The following is a 22,737-nucleotide window of genomic DNA, read 5'->3' on the forward strand; positions in this document are numbered from 1 at the left end:
CAAGTCCTGATAACCTGGCTTCCAAGACTGGTTTATTCAATCAAGGCTATGCACTAGCTTACCAGCAATACTGCAAGTTCTTTGGGAGTCCAAACTAGAATGTTAGTTTGAATCTTCATCCCAATGAATATATCTACAACTAATCCAAAATGGCAGCAAATTTTCAGCCTTTTAGACCCCTTAACCAAATTATGTTTATTTTTATTTACTACATGGAGCGGAAACTCATAGCACTTGGGTCATTTATTCAACTATAAGATTTATAAAATTAATTAATTACATTTTGAAAAGGGTGTTCTGTTAAATTACCAAGTTTTTCAAAACAGGCCTGTCCAGCAAAATTCAATACTTCTCCCCCAGTACTTTATAAATGGAATTTTCTTTGGCTTGTGTTCATTTCCCATGGTTTATGGACCCATTCACACTCTCCATTTTTAGAATCAAAGGCTCTCTTCTGAAGAGATCATAATTTTAAGGTTAAACCTAGTCCCGATCCCTGAATTCCCACTTTCTTTTCACTCTTGAATATGTGTCTGTGAAACCTCATGATGTAATCCCACTGACTGTGGAATGTGGCAACCTGCCTTCCAATAAAGTGAGGATTACAGGGAAAGAGAGAAGCAACCACACATCTATCTATGGAATGACCTCGCTGCGCTGTAAAGTTATTCAGACTTGTCTTGGCCTCATTCCTTAGTTTCTTTACGAAGACAAATACTACTTATTTTAAATGAGTAGTTGGACCATTCAGCAAGTGACTCAAAATAAGTTTATTTGGGGTTTTATGATCTCCATTAATAGCAATCAGGTTTGTGAAATCTCTTACAATGGAGTGTGGGTTGATTTTTTCAGAGTGGTTGTAAGTGTCGAGAACTGCTCACAGAGTCGGACTGTTCTCCCATGAGGTCTATCTGACCTTGCGATGAGAATCTTAGGAGAGGTCTGTTGAAGAAACAAATTCATCATAAGCCACCTCTTTGCCATTAGAGTCTACTGGTTTCTTCGTAGATTTGCCAGTGGTCTTGGGGACAGGCTTTCGTGGAGCCTTATCACCAAGAGCTCCTCTGTCTCCCTTTTTAAAAGTTTTTTCTTAGCTGTCAACTTTTTCTTCTGCTGTTCCCACCACGTGAACATCAAGTGTCTCCGCGGTTATCGTGAAGCCCAGAAGGAAGGCAGCCTGCCGTCTGCAGCCGCATTACTTGAGAACGTGGCCCCTTGAGGCTCTTCAGCAGTGGTTTTCTCCTTCAAGCCTCACTTGTAGCTGCTGCCACCACCTCTTCTCCCTGGCATTTGCCATGTTGTTTCTATTCACTTTATTTTATGTATAGGAATATTTTGTCTGCAGATATGTGCACTGCACACGTGCCTATTGGATTCCCTAGAGCTGGTGTTGCAGATGGCTGTGAGCCACCAGGCAGATGCTTGGAATTGAACTTTGATCCTCTGCAAGAGCAACGAGTGCTCTTAACCATTAAGCTATCTCTGCAGCCCCCTCATTAAGATGCTCTTCCCAGGGGACTCTAAAGTATGTCAAGTTGATCACATGGGACTATGCCATCAGAACTAATGACCTGAGTCCTGAAAAGTGTTGCCACTCATAGAAACCGCTTAAGAAAACAGCTTTTAAAATACATTTTTAATTAATTTATTTATTTATTTTTTGTTTGTTTGTTTGTTGAGACCGGGTCTCTGTGTAGCCCTGGAACTCCATTTGTAGACCAGGCTGGCCTTGAAATCACTGAGATGCTCCTGTCTCTGCCTCTGCTGTTCTGAAATTAAGGGTGTGTACCACCAGGCCCAACTGACTCCTGTTATTTTGTACTTTTCTGGAGCCCTAGGACTGAGAATGAGTCTCTTCTGGAGATAACTGGCATAGATCCTCCATTCAACAGTGTTTCCAAAGGTGACATTTAAGGGGCCATGGCTGGGAGAGGGACACCAGCAGAAAACACAAGGACAGTCAGGATCACATACCCATTCCCAGGCTCATGATGATGTCTTCTTTAGGCTCCTTAGAATGTGGCCATGAATTATGCCCCCATACCCTGCAGGCTCATGTGTATGAACATTCAGGCCCTCGGTGGTGTGTCTTTTCTGAGGGTTCTCGAATTTTCAAGAAAGGAGGCATGCTTGGTGGAGGTGGGTCACCAGAGCTGGCTTTTGAGGAGGACCACACAATGCCACTTCTGGTCTAAGCTATTCACCAAGCTTCCCAGGTATGAAAGCCAGCACCTTGTTATCGAGGTTTGCCTGGTTTAGGCTGCTCCCACCACCATGCCTTCCCTACCATAGTGAACCAAAACCCCTCCTCCCTCAAGGAGTTTCTATGTGGTGTCTTATTCTGGCAATGATACAACTACTACCCATGTTGCGAAGCTAATCCTCACACAAGAGAACCCTCTCTGCTGTGTGACTATTTCCTTCTGACTATAATATTGCTTCATGGGGGGGTGGAGAGTCAGCTCAGTACTGAAGATCACTCATTGCTCTTACAGAGGACGCAGAATGATCCCCAGCGTCTGCATGGTGATTCACAGTTATCTGTAACTCAAGTTCTATGGTATCTGCCCTCCCCTGACCTCCTTGGGCACTAGACACACACATGTTGAATACACACACATGCAGGCAAACACATCATTTTTTTTTAATTCCTCCCTGGAGGAAGGAGGGAGGGTCATAAGAAAGCAGAAAGTTCAAAGTTACAAATTCACAACCCCTACCCCCAGGTCATCCATCAGTAAACAATTACAAAGAGAAGGGAGCCGCTTCACTAGAGCTAAAGCAGCCTGCAGATTGTAACATGGGGACATGGGATGAGGGTCTTCCAGGGATGCAGCTAGATTTGGGTGTGATCATTTCTTCAGACTGTCTTTGGTGCCCTATCTGGTGTGAACAGACCTCTAATCACATCAGCCCATAAAAAGTCACACAACACTGTCACCTACATGCAGTGCTGAGAGTCAGGCTGGCCCAGGGTTAGGAGTAATCCTATCAGAAGATAAAGCATGAAGTGGTAAGGTCTGGGCAGGGATGGTTGGTGGTACATGTTCAGCCACTTCCACATTTCTGATGTTCAGGTTACAAGGCTGCACCAAAGAGACATGCAAAATGGGAGAGGCTGCCCCAGCTATCAGACTAGGAGACCTGGGCTCAGAGATGGAAGACTGACTTGTCTTCTCAGGCAGGAAATAACTGAGGGAACCTCAGGGTTCCCATAAGGAAAGTCCTCACATACTTGGGAGGTTCTGAGTGTGGTGGGTGTCTCTCCTCTCTGGAATGGGCTTGATGGAGTATTACTGCGGCCCCCTCCTGCCTCCCCCAACGGGAAAACAGGTCTGAGAAAACAAGACCTAGAACGCACCTTCATGCTTCCTTGGCCTCTGCTCAGGGCCAAGGCCCATGTCTGAAATGATGACAGGGCTCAGGTCCTAAAGGCCCCCTGAGGAAGCAGGCTAGGGATGTTGGCACCTATATAGGTGCATGAATACGCCAGGCATCTGTGCACAAGTGTGCACAACCGCATGTTCCTATGCACATGTGCTCTCTGACATTCTGTATTTTAAAAACACAATTACCCAAAGTCAGGTTCTGGTACTTCCTAACTCCCCCCCTCCCCCAGGCAAGATAAAGGTCAATTGACCCCACGGCCCCTCAAATTATATTTTAAAAGGATTTATTGGCACCGGGCCTAGTTGGGACCTTGAAGTTTCAAAGACAGGTGGGGGGACATGGAGAAGTTGTACAGGCTATCTCTCAGGGTGGGGGTGGGGGACCAGCCAGGATTGGTGGCACTTCTGGCCCAAGGAGGGTTCAAGGTGCAGGTTGCACTATGTAGGTTGTAGAATGAAAGGTGTACAGAGTGGGATGTAGGGCGCAGTGTAGGGTACAGGGTGCAGAATGTACACCGTAGGTATTCAACATTACATTTAGAAGTTTAGACTCACTACGCTTGAGAGACCAAAGCAAATATGGCTCTAAGACGAAAGCTCCTAGCTTGTGCAGGCTGTACACTAGCAGTCCACTTCCCCTTTCTCCCAGATATTGAAGACTATTTTGAAATTGATTGGTCTTGTAAAATTTGCTGTTCTAGCAAATTTAGTTGTACGACTAACTGCTATCTCTGCTTTTGTAATCAATCTTGCTTCCTCTGCTCAAAGGATGACTAGGACAACTACAAGACATATATGTTAAAATTTAAGCCCCTGCCTCCATGTCATCAGGCTACATGCAATCTTGTGGGATTTGCCTTTATAAGCTCTGGGCTGATAATAGCTAGGGCTTGCATCTTGGAAGCGATCTCAGGTGTAGACCTTGGCCCCAATCAGTCTGGGTGCCAGTATCTAAAATTAAAAGCCTCTTCTTATTAAAATGTATCCATGGTCTTGCTTAATCTCTGAGCGACCCCAGACCCCTAACAGTAGGGTGCGCGGTGTACGGTGCAGAATGTGCGCTAGAGCTCCGCGGCAGAGACCTGCTCTCTAGAAAGGGAACTCGCAGACGAAGTAGAGGCGCCGCTCACAGTCATGGTCCCACCAGGAGCCGTCGTCTGAGGCCTGGGCCACGCAGTTCTCCAGGATGCCGCCATTGGGCTGATCCGGGCTAAGTGGATGGGATGCCGCACTAGGCTGGGCGCCGGACTCCGGGCTGAGTGCGCGGTGCCAGGCGAAGAATGACACGCGCTGGCCGTTCTCGAAAAGGTAGAGCCCCTCCGAGCGCCGGTCGTGCACTCCCAGCCACACTGGCCAGTTGTAGGGGGCAAGAGCAGCTCGTAAGTACCGGCTTAGAGCATCCATTTGCTGGCGGTCCGCAGGCTGCGCTAAACTCCCACCTCGCGCCTTACACCGCGCTTGCGCCGCCGCCTGTGTCTCGAAGTCTCGCGAGAGCAGGAAGCATTTGTGGCCTAGGCGCAGGCCCTTCAGGCAGCCTGTGTGTAGAGTGAGGCGGAGTCAGAACGTTGCGGGTAGGAGGGGGCGAGGCCAAAGCTAGGCCTTTAGGTGATCAATGAGGTGGAACCAAGTAGGCGGGAGAGGGCGGGGCCGGTAGGTAGAGGGAGGAGCCTGAGTAGTCGAGCCTTGCCAAAGATAGAGGGCGGGGCCAGGTGAAGGAGTTATTTGAAGGATGACCAATGAGGTGGAGGCAGGCTTACTGGGGGCGGAGCCAAAGTGCTGAGGCCGGGAGACCAATGAAGCCGAGTCAGGACTGCAGGGGGCGTTGTTATAGCATTGGGGGCTGAAAAAGGGCGGAGGCAAAGTTGGAACCTCTGTGACCAGTGAAGCGAAGACAGAAGTACTTGGAGGCGTGGTTAAAAGGAGACCAGCTCTCCTGGGGTCGAAAACCATCAGGAGGAGCCAAAGCGCTGAGGACAGAGAGGGCGTGGATAGTAGGAGGGATTAGAACTTAAGTGACCAGTAAGGCCTGGCCAGGCTGTTAGGGGCAGAGCCAATGCTTTTTGTGGGTTGAAAAGGGTGGGGCCACGGGGAGCCTTGTTAGAGCAGTAGTGTCTAAATGAGGTGGAGCAAGGGCCTTCGGGGGGCGTGACCAGGGCGTAGGCGGTGCCAGACTGTGGGTGGGGCTTTCAGGGTGTGGCACAGGTTGGAGCAAGGAATGTCTCATCCACCTCACAATCTAGCTCTAGATATGCCAACACAACCCAATTGTGTGTGGACCCTCTGGTATCTTGATACCTGTGGTCCCCAGGTCTTCAGACCACCCTGGTTCCCTTTCTCCCACTTAGACCCTCTTGGTGCCACTGAGACTCACCCTCCAAGCGGCCGTGCTCCTGCTCAGAACGGACCTGTACCTCCTTCAGAGCTTGCACTGAGTCGCGGGTGTCACTCGCGGCATCCCGCAGCCGCCGCAGCCCCTGGGTCAGCTCAACCACACGGGTGTCCAAAACATGCAGACGGATGTGCAATTGGTGTAGGCCTGCATCGAGGCTGGCCAAGCGGCCCACTGTTAAAAGACAGAATTCGCAACTGGAGGCACAATCAAGGGCTCTAGGGATATGGGAGGGCATGGCCCTCAGACTCCCAAGAGTGGGATGGATGAGGCGATCTGTGGGATGTGTGAACCATGTCGATGAGGTTCAGTCGTTTGAGGTCTTGAGACCTTGGGGCCCCCTGATGTGTCTGGCCTCTAGTTGGGTCAGTGATTGACAGAGAAGCCACCCTGGCTTCTGGATACTCACGGATGTAAGTGACTGTGTCCTCTGATGTAGGAGAAGGGCTGGGGAAAGGAGTGGGGCTAGAAGAAGGTGTTGTGGTGGTTTCCTCTTCCTCTTCTTCCCCTTGAGTCTCCGTGGCCTCCCAGACCTCTTTGCCTTCAGAGTTTTCAGCAAGATTATCCTTATTTCCCACCCCAGTGGGCAGCCCTAGGGCCTCCTGGAGATTCTGGGGCAGAGAATGCATGTCAGCCTCCTTCCCACCTACCCTCTCGGCTCTTTTCTGAACCCACTGTCCCATCTAAGCCCCATTACTTTTCTTTGCCCATCTGAACACTTCATCCTGAGCCCACAGTGCCCCTCCAACACTCACCTTCAACATCAGTGACTCCCGATCTCGCTCCTCCTCCAGGGCACCTCCCCAGACTCCTTCCCATTCCTTCCCATGACCTCGGGCTCCATGGCCAAAACTCAAAAGGTGAGGGACCAGTAGGGCCCCCAAGAGCCAGGCTGCCTGCATCCAGCTGGACTTCCCAGCGCCCAGACTAGTAGAGATCAGAAAGCCTGGGGTAGGGTTGGGGTATAGAACTAGCAAGTGTCCCAGTCTGGTGGGCAGATCACTAGCCCCTTGAACCTTCTCTCTGCCAGGCTTTCTCTTCTGCCTCCCGTCCTGATCTGCTCTGTCTCAATTTTTGGTCTCCTCAGCTTCTCTTCGTGTATCTCCCCGCCCCTCTTGGCTTCCAGGAGGCTCTGCCTCTGTGGCCGGAAACCTCCAACGTTCCAAAGCCGGATCCCGCCTTGGGTCTCCCCACACCCACCCCTTGCCACTTTCCAGACCTCTGCTTCTGCCTTCTTTCCTCCCTTTTGCAAGTACAAGCACTCAGATGGATAAAGGGAAGATGAAGAAAGTTCTCCAGGGCATCCTTGGTACAGGTGGCCCTCGGCCTTGGTCCAGGAACCTTCTCAGAACAAAAGCAGCCTATGACAGGATGCCTGGCTTTTGACTGTTCACTTCTCTCTGTCGTGGCCATTCCCGAGGAGGGGGCACACTGCAGAGTATGCAAAGGTTGTCATTATCCTGTGGTCACCAGTGACCACACAGCCTAATGAAGGGAATTTTTCTACCATTCTCAGACTCTGGGGGGGGCTCTCCCAACCCCCACCCAGATGGCCTATCCTAGCCTTAGCAGCCCTTGTGTGTGCCTGCGTGTGGGGATATGTGTGAACAGTATGCATGTGTGCAGCTTGAAAGGTGTAACTCCAAGATTCTCCTGCAGGCCAGGCCCTGAGCAGGCTGATGCTGGGGTGGGAGAGGGTGGGAGAGGATGGGAGTGGGCCCAGTGGCTCCCCCATCAAGGGAGGAGAAGGGGTTGACAGTCAGAGCAGGTATCTCCAGGATGTGTACTAACCAAGCACTGGGCTGTGAGCAGAGAACCCTCTGCAAGCTGCCTCATCCCAGCCTGGACCACTGCAGTGGCCTCCCCTTGCTCTCCCTCCTTCTACAAAGCCCCTCCAATCTGGGCTGCTTGCCTGCCGCAGCCAGAGCAATCCTTCCAAACCATAAATCAGATCACATTACTCCCCACGCCCCTGCCTCCTCACCTTCCCATCAGAAGCAGGAGAGAAGCCAAACCCCGGCCTCGGTCCTCAGTACAGCCTGCTGGGGCCTGAGAGAAAACCATTTTTCTGCAATCTCACCCCATCTCCCCTCACCCTTCATCTTTGCTGTGTCCTTCCTAGCCTGTTCCTCCCTCTGAAGACTCTTCCCTCAGCTCTTTCTCATTGCTGAAACCTCAGCTCTGGCCACCATGAGATGCTTTCTCAAAATGCCCCCTTTTCTTCTAGGTATGATTCAACCAGTATGGTCTTGTTTATTTACCTCTGTCTCTTACAAGCCAAGGCATGGATTTGGGGCTGTTTCTGAATCCCCAAATCAAAGCAGGGCTTCCTAGCACCCAGTAGGTGCTCAGTTAAGCTGATGAATAAGACCAATGTTAAAATAACTTGGTAAAAGGCCTTAAAATCAGACCTTTGTGTTTAGGTTGCCCCGGAGTTCTCACGGTGTCTGCCAGGTGCTGAAGGCAGGGGAAGGTCCCAACGCCAGGCCATACCCATGCCATGCCAGGCTCATGAGTCCTGCAGAGCTGTTCTAGCTTTAGCCTGGCAGGTCCTGCCAATTCATGTACCAGAGATCTGGGGACCCAGGCTCTGCAAGGACAAAGCAAAGAAGCTCAGAGAGAAGACATGGCAGCCTTATGGAGGTCACGGGTGTGGCATCATGTAGCCAAGGCCTCTGGCCCCAAGCAGGTACCTCACATCTGCCCTCAGCTGCCGAGAGCCCCATGAGGGGCCTTGTAAAGGAACACACCAGTTTTCAAGGAAGTCTAGTACACAGAGGGCAGAGTGACCTTGGGCAGCCAACTGACTCCCTTGGAGCCTCCCAGATGCTCATCTGTAGCACAGAGGTCTCTCATCAGAAGCTGGAGATCTCCATACAATGCAGAAAGGCCTTGTAAACTGTAGAATGCTTTATGGCCACTCACTGCTTGTACCAACACCAGCAGCTGTTCTCCATGGGCACAGCTGCTCAGCACCTGGGTGGGTGCCTCAAGATGAGGGCCTCTCTGAGCTGGGTACCAACTTCAGATTATCCCAGAGAGCCCGCAGCTGGAAACAAACCCAGAAACTACCTAGAACTACCCTCTGTAGGAGCTGGTATTCCCTGGTGGCCCTAGGGACGCTGCTGGACAAAGTGGAAGCCATGGTTGAAGAGGACTGAAAGGAACTGAATGAATCTGCCTTCCTCTATGAATGTACAGGGTAGGAGAGGGCTAACTACCTGCAGACAGTTAGCTTTGCATGCCCATGTATGTGAAATTGGAGGCGATACAGGATACATAAGGGCATACATCTTCAGGTATGCTCTTTGAGAGACCGTAGCAGGACTGGGGAGAAGATGGAGACACCCTCTGCGTTCTTCACCCTTGATACAACCTCTTTATAACTGGGTGAACTGGGCCAAATTACTTAGCCTTTCTGTGTGCTCTGACAGCAAAGAAGTCCCCGATCCTGGCACCTAGCATATACTCAAGGATAACTGGGGGAGGGGGTGCTGTGGGCAGGGTGTACAACAGTCAAACAGGCATACACACCTATGATGGACAGTGGAGTGGGTGAGCTGGCTGGGACACCACACACGTCTGTCTACCCGTGCTTCTGGTGGGCAGATCTAAGCCTGCAATTGGAGTGTGCCGTAGGTAAATCTTGCAGGGTGCTGTCAGTGTGCCGTGCCACAGGGGTGTGACATTGTGCATGAAGCCGGGTGTGTGCCTCTGGTCAGGTATACTGGGCAGGCACTGTGGGTATGCTTGGTTTGCAGGACCTGCTTGGAAGAAGGAGTATGTGCTTAGGTACTTCCATGTATGTGGGCTTATATGAAAAGTTGTGTGCATGTGTGTGTGGGGGGGCAGGGTATGTGTATGTGGAGGGGTGAAGGTACACATATTTGGGGGTACAGGACCAGAATCTGTCGATTCTGGGAATATACAGACACTACAAATACAAATAGCACCCCACCATGTGTAGAAAGGGTGGGGAGCAATTTGGAGGAGGGGCTCCCCTAGGACGAGCAGGATCTCGTTTGGGTACATGGGGGTAAGCAGGGGTGGAGTCTGGGTTTGGGGATGGGGCAGTGGAGATGAAGGGTGGAGGAGGGCGAGGGGAGGGGGTGGAGCCGCGTTTGGGGGGGAGAATGGGCGAGGTTTGGGGGCTCAGGGAGGGGCGATATCTCTCTGCGGGCTCCCGGAGGGAGGGGAGAGGGCGGAGGGAGGGGAGGGAGGGAGAGAGAGGAGAGCAAGAGAGAGAGAGAGAGAGAGAGAGAGAGAGAGAGAGAGAGAGAGAGACCGGGTGAGGGAGAGACAGCGAGTGCGAGAGAGCGAGCCGGGTGGCAGTGGAGGCGCCGAGCAGGAGCAGGCGGCGGCGCGGCGGCCCCTGGCAGAGGAGGAGGAGGAGGCAGAGCAGGAGGGAGCCGCGGCGCCCGTAGCCCGGCCGGACCCCAGCCCCGGGGCGGGCAAGGAGGGGCTCACGGGCGCGGCAGAAAGGGGGGCGCGCTGCGGATGGCCGGGCCCGGCCCGCGGGGGGGGTGAGGTCCGCGGCCCCCCCGCCCTCCCCCCGGCCCTCGCCCGCCCCCTCCCGGGCCCGCTCGCCCTCCGGGGCGGTGGGGCATGGCCTGAGGGTCCCCCGTATTCGGGGGGGGTGGGGGGTGGGGGGAGGGGGGAGGGGCCGCGGGCGCCGCCGACCGGGACTCAGCAGCCCCGCCAGGCAGGTAAGGGCATGGGGCACTACTGGGAGGTTCTGGGGTAGGGTGCAATTGCAAGAACTGGGGTTGCGGGAGAGGGCGGAGGCGCCCCGGATGTCCTTGGCCTGGCGCCGGCTCCGGCCTGGGTGTACATTTAGGGTGTGTGTCTGGGGGGTGAGGGTGTGGAAGGTAACGTGGCCCCTACGGGTAACATCAAATTGGGTTGCGACCCGGTCCCGAGTGCCCCGTCCCAGATCGTATCCTTGCTAGGAGGGTGTGCCCCATCCCCCACGTGCTGCGCCCCCTAAGCCGTACTGGTCTCCGAGGCTCTCCGGGGCCACGACTGGGTCATGGTCCCCGCCTTCCAGCCGGGCTCGGCCACTCCCCCGCCTCGCCCACCCCAGCACACCTGGGCCCCTCCCCTAGGTCACCCTTGTCCCCAACCACTCTAACCCAGGGTCTGGGCCAGAGTCTCCCACGACGACTGGACCTGGCGCCCCTTCCAGGCGTCTATAGTTCCTTCCCACCCGCGCCTCGCGTGCCCATCGCGCCTCGGGTTCCTTCTCCGCAGGCCGGCGCGCCCCCTCTGCTCCCGCCCCCAGTCCCAGCTCCCTCTCCCGACCCAGGGCTATTCTTTCACCAACCTCCCTGCTCCCGCCTTCCTCCACCTCCATTCATTCTCCCGGTGCCCGGCTCCTGGCCACGCCAGCCGTCCCCTGTCCCCCCGCAGCCTCTCAGGGCACCCCCTCTCTCCCCTTCGCCACCCCCCCTCGCCGATTCCTCAGCCCGTCTCGGTACCAGCTGCGTGCCAGCTATTCTTAGCCGCCGAGCTTTTGATTCATGCCGCCCCGGCGGAGTGTGCCCGCTCCCTCCCTCGAGGCCGGAGGGGGAGGGGCCCCGAGTTGTCCTGGGTGTTGGGGCAGTGGAGCCCGCGCTATGGGGGACCCGGCCTTTGCTGACCTTTTATCCCACCTGCCACCCCATCCCTGCAGAGCTGTAGCTGCAGAAGGGATGTCAGCCAGGGTCAGCCGAGGGGGAGTGGCTGAGGTCACACTGCCAGGCGGGAGGTTGTGTAGGGCGGTCCGCAGACAGAGCAGGAGGCCCGGGTCTCCTCCCAAGCCCAGCGGGTTGAGCAACAAGGCAGGGTACCTGGGATGGGGTGCTTCAGAGCTCGGTCCCCGCGAGGGGGAGGGTTCCTCAGCCCGCGTTTAGACGCCTGCTCGCCTACAGTTCTTGGAACTCTCTTCCTTAAACATTTCGTCTTTCCTTCCCCAACCCTCCCTCCCCAGCCCATCCCCACTCCCCCAAAGTCAGCAGTACCCTCCACTGCTTCCCATCTCCATGGCAACGGTGCAGGAGCCGGGCCTGGTGTGGGGTGGGAGGGACCAGACCAGACATTCTGCTTTCCGGTTCTAGAGTGGGGAGTGGGGGGTGGCAAACAAGAGAGAAGAGGACCACATTTGGAAAGGTGCCACCCCTCAGTAGGCCACTTTGAGAGGGACGACCCTCCACATCTCCTGGTACCCCATATTGTTGCAGCTCACTTCTTAGCCTCCTCCCCAGACACCCCACCCAATCCAAGTTCTCCTCGGTGAAGCCGCCAGTACCAAGCAGTGCCAGCCCACCCACCCTGCTGTGCCATTCCTGAAACACCCACAGGTCACCTGCAACTGCCCACACCCACCCAGGCCACCACAGCTTGTCACCTGGACCTTCCAGCCAGAGCCAGGGCCAGCCTCCCAATCCACCCACACATCCTCTTCACACGCCCCAGTAACCTCTCATCGTTCCCTTGGGCACAGCTCAGGGGAACTTCTCTTTTCTGTTCATCCACCCCCACTCGTGTCCCTCCATCCCCTACAGGGACAGCTCATTCCCCACAGCAGCCCTCTAAACATGTGGTCAGCCACACTTCAGTGAAATCACCAGCTCTCGGGCACCTCCTGCTGCCCCAGGCTCAAAACTTACACCTCCATCTCATCTTTACTATTAAAGTCAGTCTCCACCTCCCTGGGGTGAAGGGGCCAGGCTCTGGCCAGGAGGGCAGGATGCCGGGGTGGATTGGTCCACCTGTCTGTCCTTAGCTAATTTTAGCTTCATTTTTTTTTTTTTTTTTTTTTTGTAGCTTGACAAAGTGGGCCACTAGCTCCCGCGGTGATTCTGTGATTTCTAGGACACACTGGGTCAGCCACAAAGTGGAGCGCAGGGGGATGGGGGCTGCAAGCAGGGCCAAGGACAGGGAGGAGAAAGGTGCCAAGAAGGCTGCAGAGGTGGTGCAAACTTGTCTGTGCAGAGGGCTGAGGGCATGTCTAGTTTCCCTCACCTCCCAGAGCAAAGGGAACAGGCTGCCCCTGTGTCTGTCTACTGAGTGGAACTGGTGGCCTCTGAGTGACTTTACAGTGAGGGTCACTCTTGCTTTGCCCAGCTGCCTGTGATGCTGCTGTCCCCCGTCGCCCCGTGGCCCCACGATGACCCACAGCCCCGCGACAAGCGAGGACGAGGAACGCCACAGTGCCAGCGAGTGTCCCGAGGGGGGCTCAGAATCGGACAGCTCCCCAGACGGACCAGGAAGAGGCCCCCAGGGTACTCGGGGCCGGGGCAGCGGAGCACCTGGTAACCTGGCCTCTACCCGAGGCCTCCAGGGACGCTCCATGTCTGTCCCTGACGACGCCCACTTCAGCATGATGGTTTTCAGGATTGGCATCCCTGACTTGCACCAGACGGTGAGTGGCTACTCACTTGCCAGCGGACAGACAGACACATTGGCCAAGTCTTTCCCCACCCTCAATCCCAGATCTAGCTGCAATCTTACTCCTTTTCCAACCTACCCTTGACCCTTGGATCCTTGACCCAACCTAGCCCTGACCATCCTATCTCCCACCAGAAATGCCTACGCTTCAACCCGGATGCTACCATCTGGACAGCCAAACAGCAAGTACTCTGTGCCCTGAGCGAGAGTCTACAGGATGTGCTAAACTATGGACTGTTCCAGCCAGCCACCTCAGGCCGGGATGCCAACTTCCTGGAGGAAGAGAGGCTTCTAAGAGAGTACCCTCAGTCCTTTGAGAAAGGGGTACCCTACCTGGAGGTGAGGCCACAGAAGTCATGCCCTGAAACACATCCACTCCAAGTCCAAAAGAACCCCACAGTGGGCTCCCCAAGACTACCCAGAGTCCAAATCGCCAGCTGAGTTGCCTCAGATGGTGTTCCTTCCTCTCCCTAAGCTCCTTATGCCATCAAATGAGGGAATCCCAACTACAGTCATTCTAGAACATTCGTGTAATTGGTGGTGGTGGGGTCCATGCTTATACTTACAAGGTAGGGGCTATAGTGCCGTAGACCTTGATGACCTGGTATACTTGGAAAGGTCACCCGAACTACAGCCATTTCCATGCTAAGCCTGAACTCATTCTGGGAGGATAAGAGCAGTGTCAGAAATTGCTCCCCAACCAAGAGTCTGATAAGTCTGTGTCCCCGCATATCCTATCCCTGGCCTCAGTTCCGCTACAAGACCCGAGTCTACAAACAGACCAACCTGGATGAGAAACAGCTGGCCAAACTGCACACGAAGGTGAGAGTACCCTGCTGCCCCCTGTGCCCAGAGCGCCCTGTTCATCACCTTCTTTCCCAGTCTCTCCCCAGCAACCATTCCCTCTGCCAACCCCTCGGCTACACCAAGTCCCCCATTTAACTTTGAGGGTGCATCCTGTTTGGAGACACCCATTCGTCTCCATCATAACCCCTTCCCACTTCCCTCTGTGGCCTCACCTGCCTCAGATGGCATCTGTGCCTGGTGTGTGTATGGGTGGTGCTGGTGGTGCCGGAGTGAGTGGACGTGCACATGTGGAGGTCAGAGGATGACTTAGGGAAGCCATTATTCTCTTTCCACCATAGGGATCCTGAGGATGGAACTCATGTTCAGGCTTGGTGACAAGTACCTTTGCCTGGTGAGCTGTCTCACTGGCCTCACCTTATGTTTAATAGTCTTTTACTGGCTTACCACCCAAGTCAGACTAGCTGACCAGGAAGCCCTGGAGAAATGTGTGTTGCCAACTCTCAGGCACTGGGTTTACAAGTGCACACAACCACCCCTGGCTCTCTTATGTGGTTTCTGGGGAATCAAACTTGGGGCTCCATCCTTCCATAACAAGGCTTTACTCCTAGCCCTCCAATCTGTTCTTTGAACTCTTGCCTTCTCTGCTCAGGAGCACTTAGGGTCTTTTTTTTTTTTCCCCTGCATCAGCCAATTTCCTACCTGGGTAGTATTTCATGGACATCCACAGTTCCCCAGTCCTATGCCTGTATCTCCACAGGCTCTGACCTTTTTTCTCAGCCACATTTATTCTGTTTGGTCCTTTCCCTCCTGACCTTGGGTAATATCTCTCCTGTGTCTGCCCTGGCCCTCTAGGAGCATGGAGGAAATTAGGAGGCTCCTCTGGCCAGAGGGAAGTAATTCTTGACATTTAATGGAAAGAAATTCCCTAATCTGTTCCCCCCCCCCGCTTCTCCCTCCCACACCATCCACCCTGATCTTTCCCACTCCATGCCTTCTCCTCTCTACCTGTGTCACCCACTTTGGGAGCCAGTGGCCATGTACAGCTCCTTTGTACAATGTGACAGGTGTGAACTGAGTCACACCGCAAAAACAGCACAAAAATTCCACTGCATCTTTTTCTAACATTTATTTTTAATTGTGTGCGTGCGTGTATGCGTACATGGGGGGGGGGGGGCTATGTACATGTGAATGCAGACACCCAAAGAAGCTGGCATGCCCAGCTGTTAGATGCCCAGAAGCTGGCATTAACCTGCCATTGGTGGGTGCTGGGAACTGAACTCTGTAAGCACTCTTAACAGTTTAAGAGATCTCTCTAGCCCCATAAATATCTTTTTTAAATTACGTCTATTCCTTTCTCACTGAATGTGTCTGGTGGCAGGGTTAGGGTTGAATGCTCATGTCATGTCTCACATGCGGAGGTCAAAGGATAATTTCTAGAGCTCAGTTTTCTCCTTCTCTATGGGTGTTCTGGAAAATCAAATTCAGGTTAGCAGGAGGTTTGGCCACAAGTACCTTTACCACTGAGCCATCTCACCACCCCCAGACCATGGTGTTTTAATTACTTTCTTGTAGATTGTGTATCAAAACAGTAACATTAAGTATACATCCCTTTAAGAATACCTGTCATCGGGGTTGGGGATTTAGCTCAGTGGCAGAGCGCTTGCCTAGCAAGCGCAAGGCCCTGGGTTCGGTCCCCAGCTCCGAAAAAAAGAAGAAAAAAAAAAAAAAGAATACCTGTCATCAGTATGGATTTCAACACAGTTTATAGTTTCCTTTTCTCTTAGAGATTTTATTGCCGTGAAGAGACACCATGACCACGGCAACTCTTATAAAGAACAAATAATCTTATAATGGCTGGCCTCCAGTTTCAGAGGTTTAGTCCCTTTTCATCATGGCAAGAAGCATAGCACAGGCAGACATGAGAGTTCCAGATCTGCATCAGACATCAGGAAGAGAGAGTAAGCCGCTGAGCCTGGCTTGAGTACTGAGACCTCACACCCCCAGGGACACACTTCCTCCAACAAGGCCACACCTACTCCAGTAATGCCATTCCCTGTGAGCCTTTGGGGGTCTTTTTCATTCAAACCTCTCTTCTACTTAGCTTGTTGACCTCCACATGTGAACCATGACATGAACATGCTACATTCTACTTTAGGACATTACTTTTAAGACACAGTCTCGAAAGACTCTGAGCCCAGGTATGCTCCTGTCTCCATGCCGAGCGTTGAGACGAATGACGTGCCCCCACCACACCAGACTTCCTTTTTGCCTTTGCAAAGGCTTGGCTGTGTATTTCCCCTGGATATTGCTGGCTCTGACTGCGGCTTTCTTCGCTCAGTCTCCCTGATCTTCCTGACACCCCTGTCTTTCTTTATACATGATTTAGACGGGGTTGAAGAAGTTCCTTGAATATGTGCAGCTCGGGACGTCTGACAAGGTGGCGAGGCTGCTGGACAAGGGGCTGGACCCCAATTACCACGACTCAGATTCAGGAGGTAGGAAGGGGTATGGGCCATGAAGGACTGGGATGAGGAGCAGCATTGGGTAGAGAGGCTGGGGACACCACCTCAACCTCAGAAGGTGAGACTGAGAGACCAAAGGTTGTTGGGGGCTGAGCTGGAAGGCCAGGGGTAGAGTCTAAAGGTGAAGGCCAAAAGCACTGGAAGTGGAGGCAAAAGGCCCACCTCTGAAGGTCTTCTCTTGCCCTTCAGAGACACCTTTGACCCTGGCGGCCCAGACTGAAGGCTCAGTAGAGGTGATTCGGACGCTGTGCCTGGGCGGGGCGCACATAGACTTCAGGGCCCGGGATGGCATGACAGCGCTGCACAAAGCTGCATGTGCTAGGCACTGCCTGGCACTCACGGTGAGGCTGCTGTAGTCCCCAGACACTGGGGCCCCTTCTCCTTTCCCTTTTATTTCTCCAACCCTACTCTCTTCCTTTCTGCTCAAAAGAATCCCCCTTTAGTCAGGTCTGTTGTAGACACCTGTAATCCCAGCATTCAGGGGTTCAAGACTGCCTAGGTTACATGGTATCCTATCTCATTGCTCCCACCCAAACAGTCCCTCTCTGTCCCCACCACAAAGTCTGTTTCCACGCACTGACAAATATACAATTCCCATTGTCGGTCTTCCAGATACTCCAGCTTAGTCTAGAAGTTGGTTGTGACTGAGGCAGGTAGAATCCCCCTCCGCTGACTCTTCCTCCCTGAGCACTCAGAATGTCCCTTCCCTCTGCCCAGCCAATGCACACCCTACCTCTGCCTTCCCTAAGTACCTACCCTTAAGGGTCTTAAAACACAAAAATGAGTTCCTGCTGCTTGGAGACCGTCTCCAAACACATCCTGAATCTGCCCCTCCCTTCATCCTTCCTAGCCCAGCACTTCACCTCCCAACACACACATTCTCTCACAGACAAATCCAGACCCCTCTCGCACCTAAGATGCAAAGCCCACCTTCCAAAAACTGGGTGTGGAGGCACAAGCCTGGTGTCTCAGCACTGGGGAGGTAGAGAAAGGAGGGTGAGGAGTGTAAGGTCTTGATAGCCAAGATCTGAGCGCATACACACACACACACACACACACACACACACACACAGAGAGAGAGAGAGAGACAGAGAGAGACAGAGAGAGAGACAGAGAGAGACAGAGAGAGACAGAGAGAGACAGAGAGAGACAGAGAGAGAATCTGAGGCTAACAGGGCGGCATGAGACTCTCTCGACAAAGAAACAAAATGTGCTTTCCCAAACAAATTAACCCTCTTTTCCCACAAAATGCCCAGAACAAATTAGTGTGCAGTGTGTGTGTGTGCATGTGTGTGTGTGTGTACATACAAGTACATGTGCATGTAACCTATGAGCAGGCATGTGCAAGTGTGGCAGCCAAAGGATAACCCCAGCCACCAGGCCTCAGGAACTAGCCACCGTATTTCTCCAGATGGGGCTTTCACTGGTACTCAGGGCTCCCGGTTAGGCTAGTCTGACTGGCCAGCAAGCCCCCGAGATACACCTGCCACTGTCTCACCGGTGTTGAGATTGCACTTTTTTACATGGATTATTGAGATCATACTCGGGCCTTCATGTTTACATGGCAAACACGTTACTAACTGAGCTGTCCATCCCCCAGTCCCCGCAAGCAGTCTTACCTTAAAATATTCTTTTTCTTCTGCCTCTACCAGGTCAACTGATCCCTCTTTAGGCATAGGTCAGGATAGGCTGCTTCCAAAGACTGAGGCACAGCCATATTCACAGATGCCCCGGTTCACTGACCCCTCTTTTCACAAACACTTGGCATGAGCAATTGCTGTTTATACCCAGAATAAATGGATATTCTGTGTGTGTGTGTGTGTCTGTCTGTCTGTCTGTCTGTCTGTCTGTCTGTCTGTCTATGTGGTTTCAGATCTTTGCTATCAAGTCCCTTAATCACTGGTCACAACAGGCCGTTTAGTTTTAAATTAATTAAAACGGAATAAAATTAAAATCACATTTTCTTGGATGCACCAGCCAGCCAGGTACTTATCGCCCCCCTGTGGCCACTGTGTTGGATGACACCACTGGGGACAGTTCATTGTAGTGTCCTACTGCTCATGGCTGCTATGGGCTGTCTGCACAAGGACAACTGCCACACTTGTTCTTATACAAGCTTAAACTGCTCCCTCTTCTGCACCCTTCTCTTTCCCCTACAACTTCTACCCTCAGGAGGCCGGTTCAATATTGGTTCGCCTCATGCTTGTCCTTCCCAGGCTTCCTTCTCTGGGCGTCTGTCTAGTGCCCCTACACTTGATCAGGGACATTCTTATCATGTAGACCCCCATCCTTCTGTTTGTCTTCCCTACAACCGTGCCATGAATTAAGAAGCCTATGGTTGTGGACACCCTCCAGTGGCTCATCAAAAGTCACTCACTAGGAAAAGGTTGAGCTGTATGTCAGAGAGAGAGGGTCGTGCGACACCATCTGCCTTGTCTTCTCATCGTTCTTAAAGGCTAGGACTAGTGCAGATTGAGACAAAGCCTGGCTCAGAGTCTATGGACTCTCAGAGGGGCCGGAGCAATGGTGCCATCAGTGGCGTCTGTACAAGCATGACAACTTGAGTTCAATCTCCAGCACCCAAGCAGAAAAACAGAGTGTGGTGGCCTGTGCCTGTGATCTCAGTGCCAGGGAGGTAGAGGCAGGAGGATCCCTGGACCTCACTAGCCAGCTATTCCATCTGGATTGGTGAGCGAGCTCTAGGCTCAATGAGAGACTCCATCTCAAAAAATAAATTGGAGAGCAATTGAAGAAGACTATTAGCATTGGTTCCTGGCCTTCTCTATGTGCTAGCATACACATGGGAGCACATTCGTGAGTGTGCAAGCATACACACACACACACACACACACACACACACATACACACATACACACACAAATTGGAGCAGAAATGAGACAGATAAGAGCCTGTATATGTCATTCAAGTCTTACCTCCCTACCAGCCCCTTGAAACTAAGGCTACCACCTATCCTTCCTTCCTTCCTGAGTTGTCTGTCCCTCCTTAGGCACTTCTGGACCTTGGGGGCTCCCCCAACTACAAGGATCGACGAGGGCTGACCCCCCTGTTCCACACAGCTATGGTTGGGGGAGACCCCCGCTGTTGTGAGCTACTTCTGTACAACAGGGCCCAGCTGGGCATTGCAGATGAGAACGGCTGGCAGGAAATCCACCAGGTATCCAGATTCAGTCCCAAGTCCTGGGGAGAGCTTGTGTACCTGGACTTTGAGTATCCAAGGGGCTGGAATATAAAAGAGATGGCAGATTTTCTTACAGAGAGAAGAAGGAAATTTACTCAAAGAAGAAAAGGTGGAAAGAGCTCCAGGAATATAGATAAATGGAAGAGGCTGGTTGCTTGATTCACCTGAAGGGCTAGCCTGGGGTATTTATACAGTGGAGTAACTGAATGCTTAGAGTCAGGAAGCTAACATCATAGGTCTCTATGGGAACCAAAAAATAGAAGGGAATGTGGATGCAGAGATTCCTGACCTCAAGGAAGAGGGCCTTGGATTCAGATGAGGTCTAACCAGGCCCATGCACTCCCTGTACCCTCAGGCCTGCCAACGAGGGCACTCTCAGCACCTGGAACACCTGCTCTTCTATGGGGCTGAGCCTGGAGCCCAGAATGCCTCAGGAAACACGGCCCTGCACATCTGTGCTCTCTACAACAAGGTCAGCCCAAGAACTATCTACCTGCCCCTTTAAAGGCACATGCTTCACACCAGTTCAAGATCCCTCCATTCAGGGGTTGGGGATTTAGCTCAGTGGTAGAGCGCTTGCCTGGGAAGCGCAAGACCCTGGGTTCGGTCCCCAGCTCCGAAAAAAAGAACCAAAAAAAAAAAAATCCCTCCATTCAAACATCTTACCTCTTGCAACCTTTGTTCATTCACCATTTCTACTCATCCATCATTTATCCGTCCATCTACCTTTCTTGCTATCCACTCATGTATTCCTCCATCTGCCCATCCACTCATCCACTCACTTATCCATTCATCTGCCCACCCACCCATTCATCAGTACATCTACAAACTCATCTGCCCATCCATCCACTTATCTATCATCTATCCACCCACCCATCTACAAACCTATCTACGTATCCATCCATCCATCCACCTACCTACTCACACATCCATCATCCAATCAACATCCATCTACCTATGCACTCACTTATCCGTCTCTCTATCTACCCACCCACCCACCCATCTTCCACCCATCCATCCACCCATCTGCCCACCCATCACTCATTTCTCCATCTACCAATCCATCCATCCATCCATCTACCCATCCACCCATCATCTCTCCAGTCATCACCCACCCATCTGCCCATCGTATTTAATGAGCTTTTCCCTGTGTCTGGCTCCAAGCTTTATACTGAGCTTCTGCTCTAATCCTTTGTGTCCAGTAAAGTTATGGAGGGTTGTGCTCCCTGGAGAGCCGTGTCTGGACTTGAGTGGAGGTGGGCTTCTGAAGATGTCAGGACAGCAGAGGCAGATGAGTGGGAAAGAGTGCTCCAGGAAGGGAGCACAAGCTATGTACAAGACAAGAGGCCAGGCACATTAAGTCTTTGCAGGGGACAGAGCTGTGAGCACAGTGCAGCCTGGGGATAAGCAATTCAATGTTGTGGGGAGGGTCCCTCTCGGGGAATTCTGGGAAGAGATGGGCTGTAACAAGGAGACAAAGGTCTCACCAGGTGGATCTGCTGCCAGCAGGAGCTGATAGTCCTTTGCCACCCGGGTACCAAGAGACCCCAGGTGAGCCAGGCCCTTTGGAGCTATAGCTCCCCACCCCAAGATTCTTGCCCTTGAAGAGCTGCTTGGGGGACTTCGGGGTAGGGAGGACGGCACCTGCTGGGATGCTGCTGATTTGCTCCCCCCTCTTCCTCCAGGAAGTCTTCCAAAACAGCCCTAGCCCCTTCTGCCTCCTGAGAACTCCCAGTGCTGGGGATGTGGCGGGCATCCAATTGCCGCCTTGTGGCAGCGAGCAGGATGCTCAGCGCCAAGGGAGGACTGGTGTTCCTCAAACCCAGCAACATGGTGCTGGCATTTCCTTCCCGCTCACTGCTGCTTTCTCTACCGCTCCTCTGTGCCAGGACCTCTGACTCGAGGCAGGTGCTTGACAGAGAGAGAGAGAGAGAGAGAGAGAGAGAGAGAGAGAGAGAGAGAGAGAGAGAGAGAGAGAGCCCCAGCTCCGCACACCCGCACACCCAGGAAGAACCTGAACTAGTGCCTTCCACCACCATCTGAGGCTTTGTCCTCCCGGAAATGGGAGCCATGTCAGCTGATTGAAAGGGATGAGTGGTCTCGTACATTAAGTATTCATCCCTAGAAGACAGCCGTGATAATAATTGTTATTATTAGCATCATCATCAGTGTCAATTGCCAGGATGCGGTCAGAAGGCGGGCATTCATCTGGGCAGGGAAAACTGAGTGCAGAGAATTATACAGCAGCCACTATTCCCCAGAGAGAGCCAGACGAGCGTGTTGTCTTGCCTTCTTCAGTTTTTCCCCACTAGCCTCTGTCATCTGTGAAATGGGTCAGTCATGAATATCCCTCATATAAAAGGTCAAACAGGTGAACACTTTGCTTGCTACTGGATCCAGAAGATGATTAGCAAATATGGGTTCATCGTCCACTTCTATCCCCGTCTCTGTTCATTCTAGACATCCAGCTGCCCGTGGGCACATCAATATACCCATTCACCACCTACCTACCCATTGGTCCACACACTCACCCACCTACGCAGTCGCCCATCCATTCATCCATCCACCCACTCACCACCTAGCCACCTCTCATTCATCCAGTCACCCATTCATCCATTACCAATGCATCTATCTATTCATCCACACACCCACTCACCCATTTCTCTACCCTTCCACTCATCTGTCCTCCTCTCCACCACCAATCAATCCATCCATCCATTAATCTACACATTGACTGGTCCATCCATCCATTAATACATCCATCCATCTGTCCATCCATCTAGTCATATACCAGTCCACCTACCCATCTATTTATCTATCCATCCACCCATCCATCTGTCCATCCATCTGTCCATCCATCTAGTCATATACCCGTCCACCTACCCATCCATCCATCCATCCATCTGTCCATCCTCAGATTCTCTAGGTTATAAACCTCCCAGTGGAACAGAATCTGGTAGATTCTGGTTCTATCCCAACCTCCCAGAACATGGCAATTCTTTT

The 22,737-nt window shown here is 52.7% G+C and overlaps 2 protein-coding genes and 1 pseudogene across 7 annotated transcripts in view; 1 reads left to right on the forward strand and 2 right to left on the reverse strand.

The window, feature by feature from the left end:
- Window positions 1-361: 361 nt before the first annotated feature.
- Rpf1-ps1 (ribosome production factor 1, pseudogene 1) lies at window positions 362-1,792 on the reverse strand (annotated as a pseudogene).
- Window positions 1,793-3,656: 1,864 nt separating this feature from the next.
- On the reverse strand, window positions 3,657-6,798 carry Clec11a (C-type lectin domain containing 11A). Its single transcript, NM_001012459.1, is given in 4 exon segments — window positions 3,657-4,924; window positions 5,761-5,952; window positions 6,188-6,389; window positions 6,534-6,798. Coding segments are annotated over 4 exon segments (987 nt in total). The 5' UTR covers window positions 6,681-6,798; the 3' UTR covers window positions 3,657-4,478.
- A 3,245-nt stretch (window positions 6,799-10,043) lies between these two features.
- Window positions 10,044-22,737, forward strand: part of Shank1 (SH3 and multiple ankyrin repeat domains 1) — a 49,472-nt gene continuing 36,778 nt past the window's right edge. For 3 of the 6 annotated variants that reach the window (XM_063274933.1, XM_039091745.2, XM_017589760.3), the window contains exons 1-8: window positions 10,045-10,484; window positions 12,883-13,180; window positions 13,342-13,545; window positions 13,957-14,028; window positions 16,400-16,508; window positions 16,725-16,876; window positions 19,543-19,710; window positions 20,090-20,206. In XM_063274933.1, the coding sequence (XP_063131003.1) occupies window positions 12,926-13,180; window positions 13,342-13,545; window positions 13,957-14,028; window positions 16,400-16,508; window positions 16,725-16,876; window positions 19,543-19,710; window positions 20,090-20,206 (1,077 nt within the window). In that variant the 5' untranslated portion in view covers window positions 10,045-10,484; window positions 12,883-12,925. Of the gene's footprint in view, window positions 10,485-12,882; window positions 13,181-13,341; window positions 13,546-13,956; window positions 14,029-16,399; window positions 16,509-16,724; window positions 16,877-19,542; window positions 19,711-20,089; window positions 20,207-22,737 lie in introns of all 6 variants that reach the window. The other 3 variants (XM_017589761.3, XM_008759416.4, NM_031751.4) reach the window with 2 other exon arrangements.

The sequence above is a fragment of the Rattus norvegicus genome, chromosome 1 (assembly GCF_036323735.1).
Source record: "Rattus norvegicus strain BN/NHsdMcwi chromosome 1, GRCr8, whole genome shotgun sequence".
Classification (NCBI taxonomy): domain Eukaryota; kingdom Metazoa; phylum Chordata; class Mammalia; order Rodentia; family Muridae; genus Rattus; species Rattus norvegicus.